We start from the raw sequence: 25,540 nt of genomic DNA, 5'->3' as shown, positions 1-25,540 counted from the left end.
CCCCCCCCCCCCCCCCATTCGGTTCTCGTTTTCTTTTTCTGGCCTACAATTCATTTTGTGCCTAAAGCGCCTGCTTGTTATTAATGGATGCTAGTCATCCCAGCTGCTATTCATTGGGACGCCAATGTCATGCTCACTGTCGGAACGTGTGCCGCTCATCTTTGCGACAGCTCCATTTGTCTAGTCGCGAATCGCGTCCATTACTCAGTTGACGCAACACATTCCTCGGGAGACGTCGCGCGCACTCTGGCGCTCTCGTCTTTCGAAGAGACCGCGCGCGTCGCCAAAAAATAAGTTCAAAGAAGAAAATAGGACGGTGAGGCTGTATACTGCTGCGGGTCTCGACGGTGCCATCGGCGTTCTTTTCCACGACGTGCTCCAGGCTCCTGGCGCTCTCACTGTTTTGCAGGAACGGCGCTGTAGGACCGCACCAAAGCATCACATTCGTTGAGACAAAAAAAAAAAAAGAAAAAAAAATGTTTCTCAAAAAGGCGTCTCTCTCGGCACGTTGCGAAGAAGGCCGCCCTTTAAATGGCCCGAGGACATGTCCTGCTGTCCTCTTCTCCACGCCTTCCTTTCACTTTCTCGCGCACTTTTTTTTTTGACGCCTTGGGACGCTCTTATGTCTGCCATCCTTCATTGACGTTGGCTCACGGAGAGGCGCGGTTTTTAGGGCTTCTGCTCTGGCACTCTGGCGTGTTTCAGGCGGAGGATGTTCGGCATTACACCGTGCGACCGTGAGTGGGGGTAGACGGTGTTTGCCTTGTGCGAGTCTTCTCTGGGACGACGAACGCGCTGGTCACGGAATTCGCTGTCGTTTGCGGAGGGTCTGCCCCTTCGGAAGTTTTATGGGCCGTAAACCGGAAACTGTTCGCGAAAGTGCCTCGTGGTGTCGCATTTGCTCCTGTTGTCTTTTGCTGCGGATCTCACGCGTCACCCCCTTACAGCGAGATGAAGCATAGGAGCCGTTGGCCACAAGCGCGACGCGATGTCCTCTTCGACGAAACCGATCGCTTTTCCTGAATGCCTTGCGGATCTAGTTTTTTCGCTTGAGTGGGGCGGTGCGAAGTTTCCTGCGTTATTGTTTCTGAGTGCGCCTTGGTCTTCAGCGTTGAAGTTTTTTGGTGGGATGCATTTGTGCGCTTGTAGAATTTGCGAAAAGTGGGTGTTAGGCGTGCTGATAGTTATTGTTTTAATTCAAGATCTAATAGATTGTGCCCTGTGGAATTTCTAAGCGTATTCTTGCTTCTCTTTTTTCAACTTATCCCACCTGCTTGTGTAGGGTGGCAGCTTATTAGGGTTCTATAGGATTCTAAGCGTATTCTTGCTTCTCTTTCTTCAACTTATCCCACCTGCTTGTATAGTGTGGCTGCTTTTGATAAGTATACGCCACTTCTTCCTTGCGTGAGCTCTGACCACTGAGTACTTCTTCAGATGTTATCTATGAGTGCAGTCGATCACCTCTTTTGTCCTCCCAGCGTCCTCTTACCTTCGATGCTAATCTCTAATACTCTTCGTCCGTCTATAATGCGATCACGTTAGAGGCCTCGTAGCGAGAAAAAAAAAAAAAAGTATGTGGTTGGTTATCAAAATTTAGGGATTGGCTAGAGGGAAGTGATGTCACTAGACCGAGTAATTCCTACTGGCTAGAGGGAAATAGCATCATCAGACCGGAAGTGGCAAGATAGACTTCTTACGTCCATTCCGCTACCTCTAGACACCATCTGGCAAACGCAACCATGAAAGAATGATACAAAACTCGATATAAGGGCATCGCCGGCTTCTAATTCCATCCCATTGCCAACACATATTGTAATTCAGTATCCGTGGGAACTTTTCCTTCATCCTTCATCGTCTCACGACGAAACCAAAGCGGCCTCGACTCCTATTTTTTACCCGGTTCTTGGTTTGGGGTCTTGACCATGTTCCGTATATGGTAGTTCTGTTAGTAATTTATACGAGGCGATAGTTGCAATTGCGTGCTCTGCTGCAATAGAGACTGCGCAAGTCGTTAGAGAACACGACTTGTGTCACTGGTTTCCGCAACAATAATAAGCGAATAAAGTCGTGGCAACCCACTCGCCATGGTCAGCGAGAGTAAAACGCTGCGTCAGAGCGCAGGTTGCTCTTTCGAAAGAGAACGAGCCTGCGATTCGGGACATCGACCGAAAGTATACCACCTCGGTTCGGTCATCTGGGGGAATGCGCATGCCCGGGCGGATACAGTGGAAGAGCGATAGCGCGATGACTGCGAAAGCGTCGAGGAAGGAGACGACCGGTTGTCTCCGAAATGCTATGAAACTGTCAAGGAAAACCTTGCCGATGGTGACAAAGGAACAGAGAGAGGTGGACAGAGATAAGGCGCTCGCGTGCGCCGTGGTACGGGTACGGGACCACCAGGCGGATGAGCGATCTGGCGCCGCGTTGCTCGCTCTCTGCTCCCGTAGTACACACGCGATCCGCCGCCCGTGCGAGCCGAACACAAAAAGAGTAGGAGAGAAAGTGAGTGAGCATCGGGCTGTTCTCCGATCCATTTGTCACCGCTGATTCGGCTCTTTGCGCAGCGGCAACAACGGGGGAGCGCGCGGTACCGGCAATAACAATGGTGCAGCAGCGACGAAGACGAACGAAATGTGCGTGTAGCGGACATGGATGAAAACAAAACAAAAAAGATAAAGAAACAGGGAGAGACAAAAGGAGGAACGGAAGGAGCAAGGATGGAGGGAGCGCATACCGCTTCTCTGCCATTCCGACACAATGGACGAGCCAGCCGCGGAAAGAGCGTGCGGCTCTTTTTGGGCAGGGAGCGCGAACGCAACGCATCACTCGGTGCGTCGGAGACCCAGCTGCGCTCTGACAGAATGGTATCGCAGGGCGTCCGTCGAACGTTTGGCATCCGACGGGGCCGACAGTAGGGGAAACGTGGGGCTCTACCCGTGCTCTCTCCCCTTAAAGTCTGCGGGCGAAAGTTTCATCCAGCCGATCTCATTCTGTGAAGGCTCTTTTATTAAGCTGATTAATTTGCCCTGTCGTGCGCGTTTTGCGAGCTCCGTGCTGACGTCCCGGCACCGCGGGGAAAGAGTGAGCGCGGCTTATTTGATGTGTCAGTTGGTTTCGTATGAATGACGTCCGATATTTTAGAGGACGTGTTTGAAAGAATTGGGATGCGGCCAGCATCTAGTTCCTTGGAGTGGCGTAATGCTTGTCTCTGTACGTGCCTTGTCACTACAGCTGGAACTTGAGTGATCGGAAACGTTCGCAAAGAGAAGCCGGCTCTCCTGACACACTGTCAGTGTGGCTCCTGTGTCCATTGTTACGAGATGTAGAGATTGTGATAGTGACGCTACAATATCTTTATCCACTCATTGTAGAGGCGTTTCTGGGATATTCTGTTTCAGTTGCGCTCTGCGTACGACTTTGTACCTTACTATAAATGTGGGCTCATATTGAAAATGCGGATACGAACAACCGCTGACGACATCCGCCATTGAATTGGAATCAGCGTCAAGGAGCGCCAGCTTCTCTCTGCCGCTATGTTCAGGCGAAACAATTAGCGGACGCCTCGGCTGTGTAGAGCCTGGTTTGCCATAGAACCCGAGCCCGATGGGTCGTTTTAAGAGCGCGTCTTCTTGGCAGCACTTCTGGACTATGTGACGTCATTTCCGTTTTGTGTATCATCTCTCCTCAAGTGTCGTCACTTCCTGTTTGTGTCTTGCATGTCTGTGAGTCAGGGCTCATGACTGATCACCTGACTCGCATGCGTTACATGCATGGTTCCTACACATAGCAATCGCCGGCAGTTAATTTACTAATGGCATGCCTCTCATGACCACGCATCACGTGTGATGCTGCTCGCCGTGTATAGACGCATCAAGTACCGACCGAGTGTGAGAGCGACCCAATAACGCTTGGCAATCGCGTACGAACAGCGCGCTCGGCACGCGCTGTTCTCAGAGCCCACGAAGACAGCTTTTTGCAGGAGGCGGTTTAGGCGATAATGAGCGCTTCCATGTCGAAAGGACGTCGAGGCTTTCTCACGTTACTCGCTCGGAGCGCTGTCAATAAATGGCCTTTGTCTTCCTTCTCCGCTCTGCCGTCCTCCATCGCTTTGGGCGATCTTCTCGACGTCCGCTCGGGTGAGCCTGTCACGAGTCGCCCGTGGGAGCTAGAGCCCGGCGGGAGCTTCATGGCGCGGTCTGCATGAGTGTCGCGCACTTCCGTATCAATAAAGGCAGACGAGGGAGGAAAGGACGTGGACGGACACATCCAGAGCGTATGGCCCTTTGGACCGCGTGTATGTGTCAAGCGACCGCAGAGGCGGACGGGCAGGCAGGAAAGAAGGCCAGGAGGCTGAGAAGGAGCGGACTGGATTGACGGACGGAGGCTGTGGCGGGAACCGCATGCAATCAGGGTGAGTAATGCAGGCAGCCATCCTCCTCCTCCCGCGGCGGCGGTGGCGACGACCACCGACGCTCGGATGATGGAAGATTCCGAGCGGCGCTATGGCCCACCGTGTCTTTTTGCTCGGCCGGCGCAAGGGAACGCGACATCGGCGACGTTTCTTCGTGCGTGCAGCTGACGGGCCTTCAGCATTTCTGCATGCTTGCCTGCTCGTCTGTCTGTTGGAAGAAGTATTGCGCGCCCATCATGCTGCGCCGCGATCGAGGACTTTCGATTATTTCCTGCCGAGGCGACGTCACAGTAAAAAGGCGTGAGCAGTTTTTTCGCGGCTGGCGGAGAGGGATGCATGGTGCGTCGAGTTTCGCGGCGTGTCGTTAATTAAAGTGCTCTCGCGTTTCTAAGTGTGCTGGCTTTGCCTGTCAGGCTGCGCCACGCGCTCGTGGCGTTCCGGGTGGTCCGTTGAACGGCCCCCGTTTGACGGCCGTCGCCAAAGCAGCGGAGGCCATCGCGAAGCGTTCGCGCGGAAACCGTTTTGGCAGAGGCGGTTTGGGCATGGGGCGTTGTTGTACGCGCCGCGTGAAGCCGGATCGACGTGCCGCGCCCATGCGCGAGAATGTGCATTCACCCGTTCTTTTGTTTCCCCTTTGTTAATGCCTGTACAGGGTGTCGCTGAGGCGCGTGCGCCGAATTCGGGTCCTCGATTTGTGTGGGTACGGTTATTTTTGGAAGGGGCTTTTTCTTTTTTGTTGTTGTTGTTGGCAGAGAAAAATTACTCTTGTACTGTAGCTGCATCATTGGCTCTTGTTTCGGGCACCCATGATTTTTTTTCAGTTGTTACCGTTCTCCTTTGTTTTATTTGCTGAAGTTTCATAAATCACAGTCTCGAGGCAGAATTTTGGTTCTCTTTTTTTGTCGGTTATCCACTGAGATCAACAGTGACGTTGTAATTATCTGAATTTTTGTTCACTTACAACCTTGTCTAGCGGGCATTGTCTTCGGTGGCTCCTTAAATATGAAATCCGATGCCTTTGAGGTAAACAGGACCCGTTTTAGTACAGCGTCCTAGTCAATGAGACATCAACAATACTTGTAGATTAAAACAAAAACTGGTACGGCGGTTTTTTATTGGTAGCCTCCGTCCAAATTTGTGATGTAATTGACTTGGTGCGTGCGCGTTTGCTATTTATGGTACGAGATAGAATTTCTCATTCGTGCTGTTTTTTCTTCGTGTGTGTATTAAAACCCTTTCCCTAACGACGCGACTCAGTTCTTCGCGGAGGTTGCGGTCGAAGACCTATTAATCAAGAATTTCACCTTAGACGAGCTTTGAATCTATAACGGGAGGTAAATTTGTACCGATTTGTTTCACCGATGGTGTTCCCACTGGCTGCGCTGGGGATCGAACCCCGCAGCTCCTGCATGCGAGGAGGGTGCTCCGACTAGTGAGCCACCTACTGCTGGGCAGCCTAGCCAGTAACTCTCGTGGTGTGTGCCGTGTTTTCGAGGACACAGCTCAAACGACGGTGAAAACATAGTCCACGGCCTGGCGCATGGCGGCCGGCCTTTTTACTAACGCGTATTCACTAGTGCTTACCCAGTTTGCACTGGAAAAATTCATTCGCAGGTTTTGAGAGAAAACGTGCACACTGCCTTTTTATACCTATCGTATATGTCAGCTTCGCTCATAGTTTACCTTTCCGTGCGCCTTTCTTGCGCGGTTTCTGATTGGCGCGTGTCTGTGGTTGTGCAGTTGGTGCTGGTGCCAGACTATTGCGACCCGGCCGACCTGAAGGAGCAGTTCCGCAAGGAGATGGGCGCCCGACGTCGGGCAGCCGCGCTCGCCACCGCGGCAGCCGGTGTCGCCGGTACGTTGGACGACGACTTCTACTCGACGCCCTACGAGACCCAGAGCCGGCCCTCGGCGGTCGCCAAAGGTGAGCGGTCTGGCACACGCTTCTTTCACTGAAGATAGCGCTGTAGGCCTCATATGCATACCTCTCAATAAACAGGCATTTAAATTTATAGGCTCTCTAAATAAATTTTTGCGAGTGTTTATAAAAAAAAAAGAATAGAAATCCAATGCAGTAACCCCTGTAAATGCATGCATAAGGGCATCTGCGAGTTTAAGCCACCTTTAAAAGCTTTTATTGCGCACGTTTTTATAGAACGCAACAAACGTGACCTGCCTGTCACAGCTGCACGACTCTTGCGTAGATAAAATATTGACCCGCTCGCATGGCGTGACGCAGGTATTTTGAATTCACCTAGATTTTTTTTTTCTTCTGCTTTTGACAATTAACCAACGACTCCACAATAAGTGAGTGCGGTTGACACTGTTGCGTTCACTTTATCCCGCCGTCGTTACCTGCAAAATAAACAGCCTGAATAGATTAATGCTGGGAGTGCTAACGTTTTCGGACAATGTGTGTCTGTAGGAGAGAATGTTTTCCTCATATGAAATCTAGTCAGCTGTGTGAATAGAACGCTGAATGAAAATATATCTGCATGCATTTATATGAGCGCACTATTGTTTTTTTTTTTTTTTTTTTTGCGAACTGCTCTATACAGCAGTATCCGGCCGTGGTGGTCAGTTGTTAGTATTCTGCAATGTGTGTCATAGTTAGTCTTCGCAGTGCATCCCCCATCCGCTCCTGTACGAACGAGCAGATTGTATGTCGCTTAGCTAGTGCCGCATAAAATCATATTCGTCGTAATCGGCAACGAAAACTGCAAAAATACTCTTTGCTGTTCGTGCACGCACTGTTTCGCTGAAAGCTGTGCAATTAATGTCGTTAGAAAATGGCGATGCGGACACGTTATCTTCATGTGTGGTCTCCAAATGTTTCGCAAAGTCCAAACATTGAAACTGATTTGCCTGTCTAACATAATTCTGCACAGACTATCGCCGCAAAGCGCATTTTAGATGTGTTGCGCAGATTCGGGGCTTGGCGACAGCCTTTTTCATGGAGGCGAAAGTTGAGAAATAACTAGTCTCTGATCGATTTCCTAGCGTATAGGTATTTAAAAATGAACGATCAGGATGCCAACGAAAGGTGTATTTCTAAGAAATATTAGCTTTTTTTTTTTTGTCTCATATGAATGCCGAACGCAGAAACGTGGCAAAAGCTAGAAGAGAGTCGTTACAACGGGCGAATTTTTACCTTCAGATTTTCCTTGCTGTCGCCTTATTTTCGCAATGCGGCGTGTTTAACGTTCAGTCTCTCTTCAGGTTGATTCATGCTGCACATTTTTTCAAATGAAATCATAGTTGCTGCTTCAAAAAAAAAAAAAAGAAAAAAAAAAAAACCCTCGATTGTAACTAGACGGCACGAACTGCGCAATGCCCGAAGAAGAGCTCATTAATCCATTGTCTCAAAGAAATTTTCTTTGAGACACCTTTCTTTTTCTGTGCTTCGTCGCTTTTGCGCTTCGGGTTTGCGAGCCTCACTAATTCACCACCAGTTTACTCTCGTTCCTCGCTGTTTCCTGGGAACACGCACTGTGCGCGTGCATTCCCCGTGAAGGTGTTATAAAATTTTCCCCTCTTTTTGTTTTCCTGTATAGCGAGGAAAACGAGCTGCCATTGTTTCCCAAAGTCTTGGCAAATATCCTCGTGCGTGTCCCGGTGGTAGCTGGGGCGCACGGTCGTTAACAACGAGAAATGCGGAAACCCCAAGAGAACCACGGTCATTCAGCTGTCGCAAAATAAAATTTGAAATGTAATCAGGGATTCTGAGTGCGTGAGTTTTATATATGGTTTATCGGTTTTACGTTTACCGACACTGCGGAATAAATTGATGAAAGGGTGCCGCTTAGCGCTTCCCTGTTGTTGTACTTCTGTAGCTTTTGTAGCTAAGGAACTGTCTCTTAAAGTAGCTCAGCTGCGTTTCCGTCTCGTTCATCCAACAGCTAAGCGTCGCTGCGGAGAGCGTTCTCCATATCTGTGCCGACTGCCTCTCGTGAAATATTTGATTGATGTGCCCGCCGTCTGGGCTGCATTTTCCCTGGGCACCACTGCTTTATTTCTGTACACGTATATTGTCCCGACAGCTCGACTTTCGTTCGGCTGCCTCTTTTTCTGCTCTTCTTATCTTTCTTTAAGTGAAAAAGGAAACAGTCGTGCAAAGGCGAGCAAAATTTTATTTAGAGCCGGCGCATGGTTCACTCAACTGATTAAGGTTTCGATAATATAGTGGTGGACACGCATAACTATAAATGTGGATCCGCTGTGCTACTGTCGTCCTCTTTCTTCGTATTTACATGGAACAGTTTTGATGAGTTATGTCCTCTTTATTGCTTTTTGGCGTGCATGGTTGGGTAGTTTAGGAAAGTAAGTTTAAGGCACATTTAAATTTTGGTTTTTTTGTCCAAGTCTTTTTTTTTTTTTTTCGATTCGAAGCTGCTAATGATGGATGCTGTGGTAGTTTATAATACTCGGAAGTTTCCAGTAGCTTCCGGCACATAGTGTGGCGTTTATCTGCTGCTCATATAATGATACCCAGCGGAAGGATAGCAGCAAAGCGGGGAGCGAATTACGAACTCTTTGTTGTGCTGCAACCAAATAATAGCAAATTCAGAGAGTGAGATGGATACCGGCGGCAGCCACAACGCCGGCGCGAGGCATTTTCGAGTGAAATACAAGCAGAAATGAAGCACGTTGTACATGAAAGGTCGGCCCGCTGATTAAGATGAATTTCCGAGCCCGCAAGCTGGTCGAATCTTCTCCGAAATGTCAGAGAATTAAGTTTTCTTTGTTGTGTGTTTTCTATGTTTCGCGCTTCATCGCTCATAGGCAAGTCCTATCTTCTTTTATCTCAGAGCAGACTGCACGGAGTTTTAAATGCGAGCTTTTTACAAAAAAAAAAAAAAAAGAGAAACAAAGCCATTAACTGTGTGCATTGCGAATTAGGGTATAACAAGTTACTGCGTCTTCTTCGCCGCCTTATGTTCTGGAATATGTATTGCTCAAGATTCCCTTGATGTAGCCAGGCTGTGAAACGATGCAGCTCTCTTATGACAGCTGGGTGCTCTCGTCTTACAGTGTGCATAGGGTCTTCATTTTTTTTTCTTTTTTTCTATTGGAGTGTAAGTTGCTTGGTATGCTCCTTCCGTAATAATAAACTTTTGACGTGAGGTGATGAATGAGCCCCCTGGAGGCAAATAAGCTCAGCAAGTTGCTCCGAGTAACTAGAGCATAATATAAAATGCCCTGTTTAGCATCACCAACAAAGAAGGTGACCGCTTTAGGCCGCATAATATTCCCCATATTTGAATAATACAGCTGATTTTGCATATTGCGTTGAACGGCTTCCAGCACCTTCTCATTTCTAGAAGCATCCTCCTAAAGCAGGTTTTACTGCTTTTTTTTTTTTTAAATTTCGGCATTATCTTGGCGCCGTCCCTAAAGCGTAGCAATTATTTCATGGACTTTTTTTTCCCAAACATGACAAAAAATATTCAGTTGATTAAAATTTTCCGATTCTTGTGCCAGAAACGTTTTGAAACATGTACTTGCGTAATCTCTCATGCTGTTTTCTTTTAAATCTGATTGCAGCCGTTTCTATGCAAAACTGGTTTAACAGCAGCACTCGGGCTATCCATGTTTTCACAAAGCACCATGTGCAATGCAATCACCCAGGGTTTTCGCGCGCGCACACGCGCACACGCGCACACGCGCACACACACACACACACACACACACACACACACACACACACACACACACACACACACACACACACACACACACACACACACACACACACACACACACACACACACACACACACACACACACACACACACACACACACACACACACACGCACGCACGCACGCACGCACGCACGCACGCACACACACACACACACACACACACACACACACACACGCATACACGCACGCACGCACACACACACACACACACGCACGCACGCACGCACGCGCGTGTATGTGTGTGTATGTGCGTGCGTGCACGAATGGTGTTCAAAACGTAATGCATCCCATTTTGTTTCTCGACCACCATTGAGTCGAAAGCTACGAAGTTCGCAAATATTACAGTTTCTTGCATATATTGAGGAGCTGTTGCAATAATCAATGAAATATCTGTCAAATAGTTTGGCTTTGCGCCAGGGATGAAGGGCATGCTTGCCCTCCGTGCAAGAGCAACTTCATGGCGCCAGAACGGGTGACGGCACTCGTTCTCACAGCAGCCTGAAAACAAAAGAAACGAATGCAAAATTTAGCTCCACTGTGCTTCTACTCCACATAGGGCTAATGTATTTTCGTTTTGATTTATTTATTGCGCTGTGATTCTCGTTTTTCTTTTAAGAGTAGCATAAAAAGTTACGCCATGCATTAATTTCTTTTCTTTTTTATTTTAATTTTGCCTTTTACCATGTGCAGCGTTGCGAGTTGGTTTTCATTGTGCATCGTTTTTAGTGAGCATCAATCAGCGTATATCCCGCGCTGCGAGACCGGGTGTAGGTCGATACTCCCTGGCAGGCGTGCTTTGCCTTCGAAAGAGTAGCGATGCTGGAAAACCAGCTCTTCAGGACGGTTGATTTTCTTAAGAGCTTGAGTTGTTCCCCGCATACCAACGACTTTGACTTCCTCATATTGGCTCAGCAAAGTACAGCGAACCTGCCTCGAATCCCGCTAAGCGGCCGAAGAATGCATTTTAGATCCAGCAGGCCTTCCTGCGATCTTGTCTTCTTAAGGAGTGTTTCTCAGCATGGACACCGCAACCTAGTTTTCACTGTGCCCGGGTTCTCGTTGTACCGAACAGTTGGTATTCATTCAGTTAAACGTCCTTTGCTCGACACGGCCATTTAGAAGCGTTGCTAGCCCTCTGCTGCTGTTGTATGCTACGGTTCCAAGTTTGCTCTGCGCCGCTTGTCTTCTCTCTCCGCACGACAGCTGTGACCGGGAAGCGAGCTTCGTCATCGTCCTCTGCGAAACGCCTCTCCCGGTCGCGCTACGGGGGATCCCAGCCGCCGGTGCTTAGGCAGTGCCATTAAGCTGGAGGCAGAAGACCTGCGTTTAGAGCGTGGCTCGTAGCGAGAATCAAGAGGCGGAGGGAGAGAAAAAGCGCTTGTGGTGAAATGGAGGAGGAGAGCTGGACCGCGCTAACCCTGGCTGCCGCGTGCGCCTTGTGCTCTCTGGGGGTGGGTGGCGACGTTACTCCTGCTAGAGCGGTCCTCGTCTCCCGCTGTGTGCACCGCGAGCAGCGCGGCTCTTCACTAATGGCAGCCTCGAATGCTCGCAGCGAACGCTCGCCCATTCCCCCGGGCTAGAAAGAAGAGCCACGCGCGCTGTCCTCTTCTGCTGCCGCTGGAGAGCTCTGCAAAACGAGGCATTTGAAACGTCTTGTGCTGGAAACTGGCGCTTCTTTCCCCCTTGCCTTTCTTTCTCCGAAGAGCTAGCGCGGTTCTTCATTTTAATTAAGGCCTTCTCCAGCTTGCCCGTCTCGTTCCCTTCTTTAGTTTGAATTTGTTATCTCCTTATTTACTTTATTCTAATTAAAATTTTTATCACTTCTTGTACTTCTGCGTGGCTCTTTCGTGTAACAATGTTTGTCGCCGCGATACTTGGAGCTTTTTTTGCTCAGTTATGGTGTCATTTGCTTTGCCAAGTATGCATCGCCCAAGCCGCGTTTTTTCTGAGGTTCCCTGCCTTGCTTTTTATTTTTTTTAGCGATGGAGCGCACGATTCCATTAAGTGCCTCAGCGACATCCTCGCGCTTCGCAGATTGTTTGTTCGCAGGCGGCAGCCATGTTTGAAAAGGGTCGATCTCTTACTTCGCTGGCCGCGGGGATGGATCATTTACTTATTTAAGCTGGCGCAGAAAATTGTAACGAGGTAATCATCGCAAGCTTTATGTGCCCAGAAACCTCCTAGCGTCGTTTCTAATCTGGCGAGGGGGAGAGAAGTAAGTACAACATTACTACGGAAATAAAGGGGGGCACGTTTCTCTGAGTCCATGAAGATCCCGGGCAACACAGGTCCATGCCACTATTATGGATTAAGTAGAATGTCTGGATTATCCAGTAGATCTGAAGCACTTCTGAAGAAGAAAACGAATCGACTCACGACGGGATAGTCCATGGAAAGGGACGGCGCCGCACATACCGCCCACTGCTCTGCCCTAAGTCGTGTCTTGAGTCGTGGCTCGCTTTTAACGTCTTTTCAACTGGCCCAAAACTCCAGCCTCTTGGAGTGCTTGTGTTTTCAAGGCACATTTCTTTGGGCAACGCTGTGGTGTCAGCTTCGCGCATTGGTTCGTAGCTTAGAAGTTTTTTTCACGGGGCTAAGTTAGCGGCCATCTTTTTTCTTTCTACATTAAAGTTGAACATGCCATATTTTTCGAGGTGAAACCAGTTTCGGAAAAAAGGAAAAAAAAAATAGCTCTGGTTAACCCTAGTGAATTGCGAAAGCAATGGCGGAAGCTTCTTTTGCCTGGCACATTATTCCCCTATTACGCCCTATCATTGTAAGGTGCTACATTATTGGGGACACTTAAGCTCATCCTTGAAGGGTATGACGTGAGAGCGTAAGCTACCAGCCCACATATAAAGCCACGCTTCAACCTGGACGTATGGATATGCCTGCGTGTCGCAGGGGTATAACGAGAATGTAAATGGTTCTGGCATACTGATTCTGATATCAACCCTCCTATATGAAAGGAGCGACCCGAGTTGGCAGCTCTTGCCCGTGGCATAGGGGAAACGTGAATTCAAATGTCACGGCAGGCTGATCGAGGAGGTCGAGGAGCAGGGGGGTCCACGGGCCACGGGCCACGCGATGAGCGGTTAAACCTGGCGTAGTATTGAAAAAAGTATTTTGCAATTACAGGCTGAGTACTGGTTTAACGCTCACAGGTGTTCCCTCCTCCTCATATGGCCGCTCCCTGTGCCTGTTGTGATGGAAACGATACTTGTACAGTCGGCGGTAGCGTCGCGCTATTTTGGCCCGTAATTTATTCGCATAGCTCTCCTAACAACGGGTGATCTTTCCCATGCTCGGCCCGGCATACACTTCTATGCGTGCTCCATCTGGCGGACTCGCGAGTACGGTCGTTCCGCCCTAGCATGCAATGGGAGAAGGAGTGGCACTGGAATCACTGCCCTTTCGCTGACACTCTGGCGCGCAGTAACAGTTCCTGGACGCGCAAGGCAGAGAGTGGGCTTGTTTGGAAGGCACCATTCATTCCTTCTTTATTATTATTATTATTTTAGCCGCGTACTTGCGTACATACCCGGAATAACGGAGAGGAAGGTGGTGGGAAAGGAGGACACGTGGCCGCGCTCATTAATTGTTCTCTCGTTTTGCTTCTTCTTCCCTTCTTGTCTCCGAGTCCTGGCACGTCGACAGCTGTGCGCTCGTTAATTCGCGCTTCCTTCCTTCCGCATACTCGCAAAGCGATGAGCACTGAAAAGAAACTGCGCGCGGAAGTTTCGCCGTGCCGTTCTTATCCGGCCTTTCTCGCCGAACGAAGCGGGCGCGCACGCAAATCGCCCTCATCGACTGAGCTTTGAATTCTTTTTTGTTTCTTCTTTTTCTTTGCTATTCTTTCTGGATACCCTTCTGCATGCGGGCTCGACACGACGCTTCAGTTGTGCATGCCTCGCTACGCACTGCTTTGTCGCTGAACGAGCTTGGCGCGCCTCCCGAAGCGAGCGCTTGCGTGAAGCCGCAGTGCTTTGTGCGCTGTGCGTCTGCTGCATCTTCCTTTTGAAATTATGCAGCAGAGTCTGCCGTTCTCTGTTTCGCTTTGTTCCGACCGCTATGTGTTTCGTTTAACGTCGAGATTCGCGCGTGTGCCTCACGCTTGAGTGTTTGTGCACGCTCCCACGTTTCTTTGGTCTGCGCAGCCTGAACCGCAGCAAGAATATCTGCTCCTCCCATCGGTGCCGGCGCTGTGCCGTCCAGTTTTCGCCCTTCACTTGTTTGGATGAGTGCGGCTTAGGATGCGAGATATTTAAGATGCGAATTGTGGATGCAGAATAGGGTTCCGAAGGTTGAATACTCGTGTTTCTCTCGTTGACGGGGATGCCGCTTGGGAACCGGTGTCGTCGCACGTGTAGGTAATGTTGTTAGCAGCATGGAGATGCTCAACTTGTTAGTTCGAGATATGTTTCACGCAGTTGACCGAAAAGGCTGAGTGCAATACGTTCGCATAGCAGTCTCGCGATGCATCCTTTAGCGTCGCATTTTTCGGGGACTAGTCTCGCTCGTCTGGCGCGAAATATATACGGCCTGCGGGTGAGTCTTCATTGTACTCGATATATATATATATATATATATATATATATATATATATATATATATATATATATATATATATATATATATATATATATATACTGTGTGTGTGCGTGTGCGTACGTGCGTGTGTGTGTTTTGACAGATAAGAATTCGAGCCTGCTTCGTGTTATTCTTCGTTGGTTGCTCCCAGTTGCTGTTTTTAAAAGACCTCACGCGCGATGTGCGAATGTATTTGTTTACGTTATCGTTTTGCGGCTGTTGTGTTTGCAATCATTTTCGGCCAACTCGTTGGCGTACGTATTTAAAGGGAAGCTGCACCGGTTTTAGAATTTGATGCGCTTCAGAGGGTCGAATCTGCAGGGTTTGTATGTTAAGTATACGAAATATTTTGGCTTTAGCTTTTGAAATAGTGACGTAATCATCGATTAAAGTTGCTACCCCGTTCAGGCTTCTCCGCAGTGCACAGCGCTGGAGGGGGGGATGTCAGTAGCAGACGACAGGAGTACGACAGGCGGTAGTGACGTCAAGGACGGCGTCTACCTCTCTTCCGCTTCTATTGCCCGAGCAGGCCGTGCACCAGCTGTCGCTTGCAGGCTACGCAGTGCAACCTTTTTCTTGTCTCGCGCTTGTTTTCTTCCTGCGAACGTTACCGCAAGCTTTTTCAGTGCATCTTGCACCGTTCTTCATGAAAAGAACGACCATGCCGTGGTTCTGCGCAGCCCATGGCTGCACGAACACTGGCAGCCGAGAGGATGTCGCGTTTCATAAATTCCCAAAGGAGCGCAAGCTATCGGCGCTTTGGGTTGCCGCGGTCAAGAGGAAGGATTTCAAGCCAACAAAATCGTCAGTGATCTGCTCAGATCATTTTCGCGACAGTGACTATCACCAAAGCTTGTCGTTGATGCGATCTTTTGGGATACCGATGAAATCTGCGCAATTGAAAACCGGTGCTGTGCCTTCTGCCTTCGCACACAAGAGCACCTCTCCGCCGCCAAGAACTGCTTTCGCAAAAAGAAAACTCGAGGTAAGAGGTCCAATACATCATATTGCTCTTCTGTTCTGTTTACGTTTTTGTTCTGTGGGGCAGATGGGTGGCCGGGTAGATGAAGGCACAGGTGAAAGTAAAACTATTCAGCATTGGCGCCCGCTGACGCGGCTGGAGAACTGTGAGAGAGTAGGACTTTTCTTTTTTTTTTTCATGATTAGGCTATCGGTGCGATGCGGAAAGAGTCATCACACTGCTGAATCGACGAATGGATAGGCAGCCCTTATTTGCTCATGAAAAGTTTTGTTCAGGAAAACGAGCAGTTTTGGGCCTCTAGCTAGTATACGTTTTGCACTTGGCGATCCGATTCTGCTTGCACATGCCAAGTATGAACTTTTTAAAATGGAAGTCAGAAACCTATGTCATAAAGAAGAACGCACATCCTAAACTCGCCTCTGCTTTGTTAAATTAAGTTTCTTATGTCATGTTTATATCTTATGGCCATTTTCTTATTTTCAGGTTCTTGGAGAGCTCCTGGAAAATTCAACTATCCCAATTAAGTAAGGAAATCGGGGCAGCATGATGTCTGTGGTCGAAGTCGCGATGTTAAGCGCAGCTAAATGAAGTGTGCTAAACTCGCGACATGGCAGCGCGTGACTGCCGATAGCTGTCCTAGCGTTTCGGTATTTTTACCGCTGTTCTAAATGGGATTACGCGCGCGCAGCAAGGTAGCGGCCTGGCTTCTCGTCGATACCGCGCTCCCGCGTTAATTTGCTAAATCCCGCCAGATTAAAATGTATGCGTACTCGAGGTTGCGGGAGCTGAGAGCATGACTTTTGCTGCTCTTGCTGGCATATAAATGACTAAATTCACACTACAAAACTGGGGCGACGGCTCGTCTGGATGAGTTCATTTGTTTACAATCGTCACATCAAGCGCATTGACGTGACACTGCTTCGTTCGAGTCTGGCAGGAGATTTAGGGCACGAGTAACGCAGGTATGTTCAATTGAGAGCGGATCACAGGCGCATACAGCAGTGCAGCGCAGCGGTACGTACCAGTGTGGATTTCCCATGCGGGAAAAGGTTAGCGCTGTCTCCTCTCTCGTCATGTCGCCGCTGCCGCCAGTGTTACCTTGTTCCGAACCCGCCGCTGGTTCGAACAAGTACGGCTCAATATCATATTCCCCTGAGCAGCGTGATCGTTGCATGTTCAGCAGCATACATCCACAGAAAAGCACGTGCGTACATGAACAATCGCTTGGACCGCCGCTACCACTGAATGGCACGCCGTCATTGACGTCACGGCGCGCTTGACCAATCACAGGCAAGAGCGCCACTTTCAAAACGCCCCACGGCGTTGGTGCACGTTTTTCTGATTAAAAAGTAGTTTGCGGTCACTTATGACGAAATTTAACGTCGTATTCGTGTTCAGGGGGTCGTAAACTGTATATCTGTATTCCGAACTCTTTCTTTTTAAAAAGTGATGCAGCTGCCCTTTAATGCTGTTGTCGCGGCCGGCATTCTGCGTATCTCTTCTCTGTTGGACATTAAAGTTTAGTCCATCCATCCATCCGCGCTAATTGCGGCGTTTATTTATTCGTCGGCACTGTGGAGCAGAGTTCGCAGTATTCTTCACCTCTCTCCTTTCTCAACCACATATGTTTTGTTTCCCAGTAGGCCAATGCTAGTATGGCCTGTGCCGTAAACGCTTGGCGGTCAGTACGTCATTTTTTTAGGTTAGTCGAAGCTAAACGCTTCTAGTTCTTCATATGTGTACCATTCGTGGGGGTTAGTATAGAAGGAAAAGTATATATCTGTCGGGACGGTCGTTCTATACCGCTATTTCACGTGCAGTAGGAACGTTTTTCGACATTATTAACATACGTTGGTCTGCTTTGGGCTCCCTTGCCCATGCTAGCGTACTCTTAAACTGCGGATCCTGTCTGTCTCTTAGATTACGCGTGCAGACCCAGACTCCCCACTTGCGCCATAAAAACGAGTATTTTTCTTTCTTTCTTTAAAAATAACAAAGCAATAACAATTGGCCGAGCACGCCGCCATGCCATTTGCATGCTAGCGGTGCTCGGACAACCAGAAAAATCTGGCTACCTTTTCTGTGAACGCACAAAAACAAAAAAAAAAAAAAAAGGAAAAAAGGAAGGGGGAGGGGAGGGGAGGACGACTACCTAATTCAATCAGGTTTTGCTCTTTTCTGTACCCAGATGAGAAAGATGACTAGGCAGTTTGGGCGATTGATTTACACCGCGCGATGCCCTGGAGGCCATAACGTTTCCCGCATCTCAAATGAACTGTGCTCTGCACTCAGCAGGATTATTAGCTGCGAGAACTAAAAAAAAAAAAAAAAAAGAAAAAGAAAAGAAAAGTTAAACAGGAAGTAAAACATAGTTAGATGGCAAAACAAAAATGTATGAATTCGTCGTTCTGAGCGCTCGTTCTCCCGGCTCCATATCCAAATGGGTGCGCGCGTAAGTGCTTGCGAAAGAAAGTCACGCAAAGCTGATAAAAAGTCGTCACTATATCACGACGCAAGATGGGGTTAGACAGGGTTGCGGTGGTGGGGATCTTTTGGGGAGAATTCACTTATTCCGTGACAGCGCCGCAGTGCATACACGAGGAGTAGGCTGAGGAAATCAGGCGAAGTCACGCGCTCGTCGCTTTGTGTCGGATAGTACAACGAAGCTCATGCGAGGTTGTGGCACAAGCAGCTTTGAAGACAACTGAATGTGTCAAAAGAACTGGAGACTTGGATTCTCTGTTTCACAATGGGATGTCTGAGAAGTTTCACGTCACGAAGGTCGTGAAACACCTGCGCATGCTTCAGATTTCGCGACATTATTATTATTATTTTTTTTTTACTTGAGCACTTGTCATGTGACATATGAAGGCGCCGTCAATATTCTGCAAATAGATACAGATCTAGACTACTCAGCAGAATATTCTCTCTGTGATATTGAGGTTTCTCAGATCATTATGCACGAATATTCCTGGAACCAAGCACGCGACGGAGTTGAGTTGAGTTGTTGTATGCTACAGGTGGGATTAGCCTTGTTTATTCTGCCGGCATTTGCTTCACCGTAGCGCCACTTGTGTGCTAAAAAAAAAAATCCTAATACCTATGAAATATGCCCCACTATGCGCACAGTCGCTTATAACAATACATATTCCAATCCTGCAGTCACTTTGTATGCACACATTCACTCCCAGTATAACATACAGTCCACTCCAGAAGTCACCATCTCTGCACACATTCACGCACAGTAGAACATATAGTCTATTCCAGCTATGACCATCTAGAGTCATGATCAGTGCCCTGCAGAAATTGTAAAAGAAGGCGTGAAGCCTCCCTTCTGCATGTCTGGTTTCCACTCGGGTAGACAATGCCCTGAAGTGCACCATGAAGGGCTCCTGTCTTCTTGAAGGAAGCGAACATCACCCACCTTTCCGCGTTCTACTCTGGACAGCACATAATATAATGTTCTATATCTCCGCAAACACCGCATATAGAACATAACGGAGACGATGCCATGCCCGTCTTATGCATCCAGGCAGCAGTACGAGCAGAGCCCGTGCCAATTCGATGTTGTAGGGTGGCCTGATGTCTCCTCAGTCCCTTGGTCACACATGGCTAGTGGGGCGCACTCCACACGGTACTAAAATGGTTGAATACCGTTTCTCTGAAGAGTCTTTTTATCTTGAGGAACCTTTTTTGAGGAAGTACCTGACAGTGCTTTATGCGCGAGACTGTCTGCCGCATCGTTGTCTCTGACACCTATGTGTGAGGGCACCCGTTGGAAATGTAAAGCAACGCCTCTGCTGCGCAGATTCTGCACCAAGCATAGAGAGCTTATAGACAAGGCATCAGTAAGAAAACCGCGCTCTAACCTTTGAAGGGCAGATTTTGAGTCTGTTAGGATGACAATAGGCTGAGCCGGACAAGACCTAGCTTCCGTAAAGCCACCTCAATAGCAACACTTTCGGTTCTTGTGGAGGATACGACTTCAGTAAAGCGTGCAGACCACGTATAGTCTATAAAAGGAACGTAAAAAGCCGCTGAGCTAGATTTTCTAACCTTGTCTACAGAGCCATCAGTGAAAATGTGAAGATGATACCTTACGGACTCGCTAGGCATCGCGTGGCCACTTATAGGCAATTCCACTACGCACGCTACGGTGGTGGAGAAAGGGAATACGCAAATGGTGCATCCGAAGATAACACAATCCCATTCGTTCGTGCTCCTCGTCCTCATCTATACGCAACGTCTCGCAGATTTTAGAGAAACACCGAATAGCCTAACATGAAGTTCTTCACCGAACACATCGCTGACCTCCAGCGCCGGGATGGATCGGCGCTAATTCTGGATAATAAATCGGGTCATTGGAGGCGGCCTTCAGGAAACATTATGACCAGAAGTGTAAGACCACGACATTTTCTGAACGGTATTGTACCCAAGAACGCCTTGCGCGGACTCAGCTTTCTGCAAGGGTTATCGGCACATGTTTTCATGTTTAATTGAGACGTAAGGCAGCGTAATAATGGTGGGCAACCATTCAACGGGGCTTTTTGGGAGGTCTGATTTCGGCATTGCATATCTTGGAACTTTGTTCTTCAGAAAAAATAAAGGGAAGGGGGGGGGGGGGGGGGGCGGATATGCGGCTCTTTTCTGCAATGCTTCTCGCTTAGGCGCGGATAGCCCACTCTCACTTCATTTATACATGCATACAGGCACGTGGTGTCCTTATCGTGACAGAGCAGTTTTGTTGTATTGCTAACCGAAACTCTGGCCCTCTACCGTACTGTCTAGCCTAGTTTCGACTTGGTACTGAACTATTGCGTCTTTATTTCTTTTTTTCTTTCTTTTGGAAAGTAAACCTTACATCGGCCGAGCTGTTGCTTGGGGACATGCAAGGAAAACAAACTCTCGGTGCGACCGTCCAACTCGGCGCGGACGAATAAAGCCCCCGAGTAAGCCGCACCATCCACCGAGCAGCATCAGAGGCCGCTTGCGCTTGTTGTTGCTGTCTCGAGCAATGTTCCTCCGGATAGCAAAGGAGCAGACGTCGGCGATTCCTCGACTTGTTCCCAGAGGAACGGCGCGCACGGCCGCCGCCTTCGCCGAGTTGCTTGCAAGGCGCGCTGCCTTGTCTTCGGAGCTGTAAAATTGAATTTAGCGAGCTCGCAGCCTGTCGCGCACGCTACTGCGAGGCTGCGGAAAATTGCTACAGAGTTTCGTTTCAAGACGGAAACTATTGTTTTGAACTCGCTCGCTCCTTTTTCCTTCTACAAGAATGTTTTTCTTTTTTTTTTTGCTTTTAATTTGGAGGACTTTGCTGCCGTAGTCGCTGAACTGACAATGGCTTCCGTTTTCGTGCTATCTTTCTGACGTAGTAGAACTTGTTCACGCGCGCTTATTGTTGACAGCGGCTTCCGATACGGGAGCAAAAAAAAAAAAAAAAAGAGAGAGAAAAGAAGGTATATAATCTGCCAGATGTCGACGACTTAATCTCTTTATGTCGTCTTGTCAGATTTGAAGTCCGGGTAAAAACAAGAACGTCTTCTGCTTTTATTTACCTTTTCTTTTTAGTGGTTATGAGAAAAGCGCTTGCGGTTGCCTTTGTTGGGGCCATTGTCGGCGCTCACCCGGTGCATGCAGAGCTTCATTGTACGCCGAGGCATAATTCACAGCAGTGCAATACATGTCCTTTCCTTTATTCGTGACGCGGAATAGCTCTGTGAAGTCATGTTTATTTTTCTTTATTTATTGGGGGGAGGGGATTTATTAACGGCGAAGTTCTGTAAATATATATAAAGCTGCCCCCGTATGTAACGTCTGCTCATTCAGGACGAAATATTTCGAAGAAAACAGAAGCGTTCGAGGGGTGCGAACGGCATTGCTTATGTAACGAAAAGAGATGTGCTCCCAGCCTGACTTCTCAGTTTATTGTTCTCTGATAGGTTCATATTAGCATAGCATAGATTTCATTTTAATAAATAATATATGAATTTATGGAACGGTAAATTTTCCAAGCGGCGCTTGAATCGTCCGTGTCGAAATTGGAATTGTGTTTTCATTCTGTGATATAGTTATCGTCGCTTGGTTGGCTTTGCGATAAGCACCGTGATGCTGAAAATAATCGCAAATTGTTATTTTATACATTTTCAGCTGCTGGCTGCTTTTTCAATATTTACTTGAAGCCTTCAGTTGCTTTTTGTTTTTTGCATTGGGGTGCAGCTGTTATCACTTTTTTTTTTTTTTTTTTACTGCTTCCCCGAAAAGTCATCTGTTGTCAGAAAACCCTTTTTTTTTTTTTCTGATGCAGTTTTGAGCGTGCTTTGACAGCCACAAAGAATGCAATAGAAAAGATTGGATAAATTAAACGGTCGTTGTTGTACGCAGAGGACTGCGTTATCTTTGTCCTGCTGGCTTTTAACCTGACTTGTAGAGCAGGTTGCCTTCCCTATATGCGGTGAAATGTTACAGTGTTGCCCATTTTGACATTTCTGTAGCTTAACCTGGTGATAGAATGCGCGTGATGTTGACCGAAATTTTATCATAAATAAAGAGGGACATACCAGAAAATGGGACGATTTGCTGTTCCTTGTCCGGTCGCTTGTCGTTCACCTGCGCCAGTTCAGGTCTGCTGAAACGCAGCATTCCATCTTATATCATGTGCCTTCCATCACCGTTTATACCTTTCGGCCCCTTGCCAGGAGAGAGCATTCGCAGTTGAAGCACTAGCAAGTCCTATTTCACGCATCGTAATAGCTGTAATAGCGGGTCATGTGGTCGTCTCTGCAACTAACTTTATAATTTTGCTTTCACGCGCAGTCACGACATTTTCATTAGTGCTATCATTGACCCTTCGGCGGCTTGGTGGACAGGACTCGTTTTCTTGAACAGCTGGCTATTGAGGTGCGAACTCTCGATATGGAAATTTCATTTAGCCGATGTAAAAATGTTCCATATCTTGCATTTTTTAATGTAGGTCCCATCCTAATTAAAGAAAAGCTAATCTCCTCATCATGCTGGAATTCCGCTCAACGGTTTAAGTGCGCGCTCTTGAAGTACGTCTTTGGCGAAATTGCCCCAATTTCAGAGTCCTCATAAAATTGTTCGCCAGGCTTGCATAGCTATAGCCGCTCGCTTCTGAACTCGTTCAGCAGCGTTAACTGTATGCTCGTGCGAACTTTAATTGCGCACCCTCTAAGTGCGACTCCGCAGAAGAGAGTTCGTGCGCTCATAATGAGCACGGAAAAGTCCTCGCTGGCAATTTGGACGTCGTTATGCCGGTCGGGACACGGGCTGTGTCATGGCTGTCTTGCGTCTCCGCGGGCGCTGCTGCGCCTGGTTCAAAAGTGCTTTTGAATTGAGGGGATAATTGCCGCGGCTGTTCGCCTCGTCGAATGAAACTTTGTGCAAAAGACTGATACAAGGCGAGAAGGCCAATTCTTTGCAAGTTCCAGTGTGCGACGTTCGCTGTTATTGGTTTCTGGTTTACGGAGAGACAAACTGCTTGTTGCAACATCGGTGAGAAGCAGAAGTGTCTTTACGTGTTGGAAATTATTTAATTTTGCGTAACGATATGGAGAGTTAGCATATATGATTGGCGTAATTTTAACAAAATGTTAGCATTCGCGCGTGGTTTCAGTTAATATAAATTATCTTGAGTATGTTAAGATGGCCAGGACAGGTCAGGTCAGTCGAGGAAAATGAAACGAACTTTTTTTCCTTATTTACTAGTCTCAAGCGCTTGCTGAGCCACCGGAGCTATAGAGGGGTCATACCGATTTAAGCCTTCCAGCTTGTTTTGAACCATCGCGGATCGGACCGAAAAACAAACAAACAAAAAAAATCTCACTCGCTCCCCAACTTGCAGAATATAGTTTCGGTGAACTTCTTTTTTTTTTTTCCACTCAAAAAATATCCTCACTATATGACGGCACTTTGTATGATATAACTAGCAGCGAACAACGTTCTTTCGTAGAAATATATTATATTGCTTAATGCGCTCAAATGATTACTGTGGGAAGCCTGAGGATCGCACCGACTATAAGCAAAGATATTTCAAATTCGCTTTTAACTCGGAAAATATAGTGTGCAGAAAAATGCCGAAATTTTGAGAATTTTGTTTTTGAATGTGTGTCGTAAGAGAGGAGAGGGGGGAATCTTTTACATAAGCTTGTGTAGCACGTAAATCATAGAAAATTAAAAATTTTTCGGGTGAAAAATAATGATTAAGGTCACAAGGAAAACATGTCATACTCTGTAACTATGGCGCGACGGGTTTGAGGCCCCGTCTTGATTGTCCAATTAAATAAGTTAGTATAGAGCTGTGCTGGCGCTTTTTCAGCTCAGAACGTTGGATTAATTTTTCGCCTTTCTGTGTGAGCTACATTTCCCGTGCTATGATCGATATCAAAATGAAATATGTAACAGTTGATGCGATTCTCCGACCTTTTCATAAGCGATATTAGAAGCATATAGAAGCAAAAGAAAAGACCACTCAATCCATTTTTTGCTCCTTATGTCGGAAGGGAACTGTCTTCAAGACATAAACTTAAAAAAAAAAAAAAAGCGGTTTCGTTAGCTCGTTAGTAATGTTTGATTGCGATGAACCCGTGAATTTTATTTTTCGACGAGGTCCTGATGGGCGAGGAAACGCTGTATCATTTCGCGAGGAATGACCCAGGGGTAACACGTAGGATACAATGCTCATGTTAAACATTGCCATCGTATTATTATGTATGTATCCATTGGGTACACAGAATTCACAACGACTTTCCCAACGTTTAGCAGGCGTTGGGGTAAGATGCTTCTCGTAGCATCTTTTTTTTTTTTCTTTAATTTGCCGTGTGCCTTCTCACGATCGCTGAAAGAAGTACTTTCCCTGCTCATTTTTGTTGGCAAGTTGAACGTCCCTCTAGCTGCCTTCCTCTGGCCGCGTTGAGTTGGTATGCAAGTTACATCTCCGACTCCGACGTCCGTGGGAGGTCCAATGTTCAGGGGTCTTCGTGGTGTGCAGCTGGCGCTGGCGTGGCAACGAAATGACGTCGCCGCCGACGATGAGTAACAATGAAAAGGACGACCCGAGCAGGAAAAGGAGGGGGACTGGAGGAGGGTGAAGAGGGGGACGTGAGTCCAGACGTGGTGGCGGCGGCGGCGACCTCATATGGCGCACTGCAGCAGTCGTCCGCATTGATCCCTGGCGGCGCAGCATCTTCCAGTCCTCATCTTTTGTTCCTGGCTCCCCATTCATTCGCGCGCCGCCGCCACCACCGCCGCCGCCTTCATTCTCCGCATCCTCCTCCCTTGTTCTCACTCTCTCTCGCCGCGCTCTCCTAGCTGAAGGTAACGGTAGAAGCTTTCCCTTTCTCTGTCCTCACCGCCCACGACAACTCTTGCAACCTTCGCTTTTAGCGGCGGCAGCGCCGGCGTGGTCTTGGGTGACGTGTCGCTCCTCCAATGCAGCCGCCCCTCTCCACGCAACCGGGCAGGCTCCTTCTTGGTGTTTCTTGTTGAAAGGCGACCGCTATGTAACGATTTCACCGGAAAAGTGATGTGAAAGGGAGAGGGGAGACATCTTTTCCCACTCCCCACCTACTCCGTTAGCCCTTTTCTTGCACCGACCCTTGCTGGGCGCCTCCAAATTGGTTTCGACCTCACCCTTCGCGCAGCTACCAATGGGTGGCCGCAACACAATGGCAGAGTGCTGCTGCCGCCCAGATTTTCACTTTGCGGTGTGTCCGGCGCTAGTCGTTTCCCCCTGAGACGGGGATGACTCGGGCAACGCGGTGGGAGGTGGGTGGCAGGCCAGCGACCGGCTATTCTAGTCACACGTGCTTGGACGCGTAGTGCGAGGAGCTGTACT

The 25,540-nt window shown here is 48.1% G+C and overlaps 1 protein-coding gene across 1 annotated transcript in view; it reads left to right on the top strand.

The window, feature by feature from the left end:
• LOC146198960 (uncharacterized) overlaps nucleotides 1–25,540 on the top strand; it is a 119,003-nt gene that overhangs the window by 82,310 nt on the left and 11,153 nt on the right. The window contains exon 3 of the mRNA XM_084592011.1: nucleotides 6,152–6,335. Coding sequence (XP_084448137.1) covers nucleotides 6,152–6,335 — 184 coding nt within the window. The remainder of the gene's footprint in view (nucleotides 1–6,151; nucleotides 6,336–25,540) is intronic.

The sequence above is a fragment of the Amblyomma maculatum genome, chromosome 2 (genome assembly GCF_055883805.1).
Source record: "Amblyomma maculatum isolate TAMU_Amacu chromosome 2, ASM5588380v1, whole genome shotgun sequence".
NCBI classification, from domain to species: domain Eukaryota; kingdom Metazoa; phylum Arthropoda; class Arachnida; order Ixodida; family Ixodidae; genus Amblyomma; species Amblyomma maculatum.
This window is presented reverse-complemented; position numbering and strand designations above follow the sequence as displayed.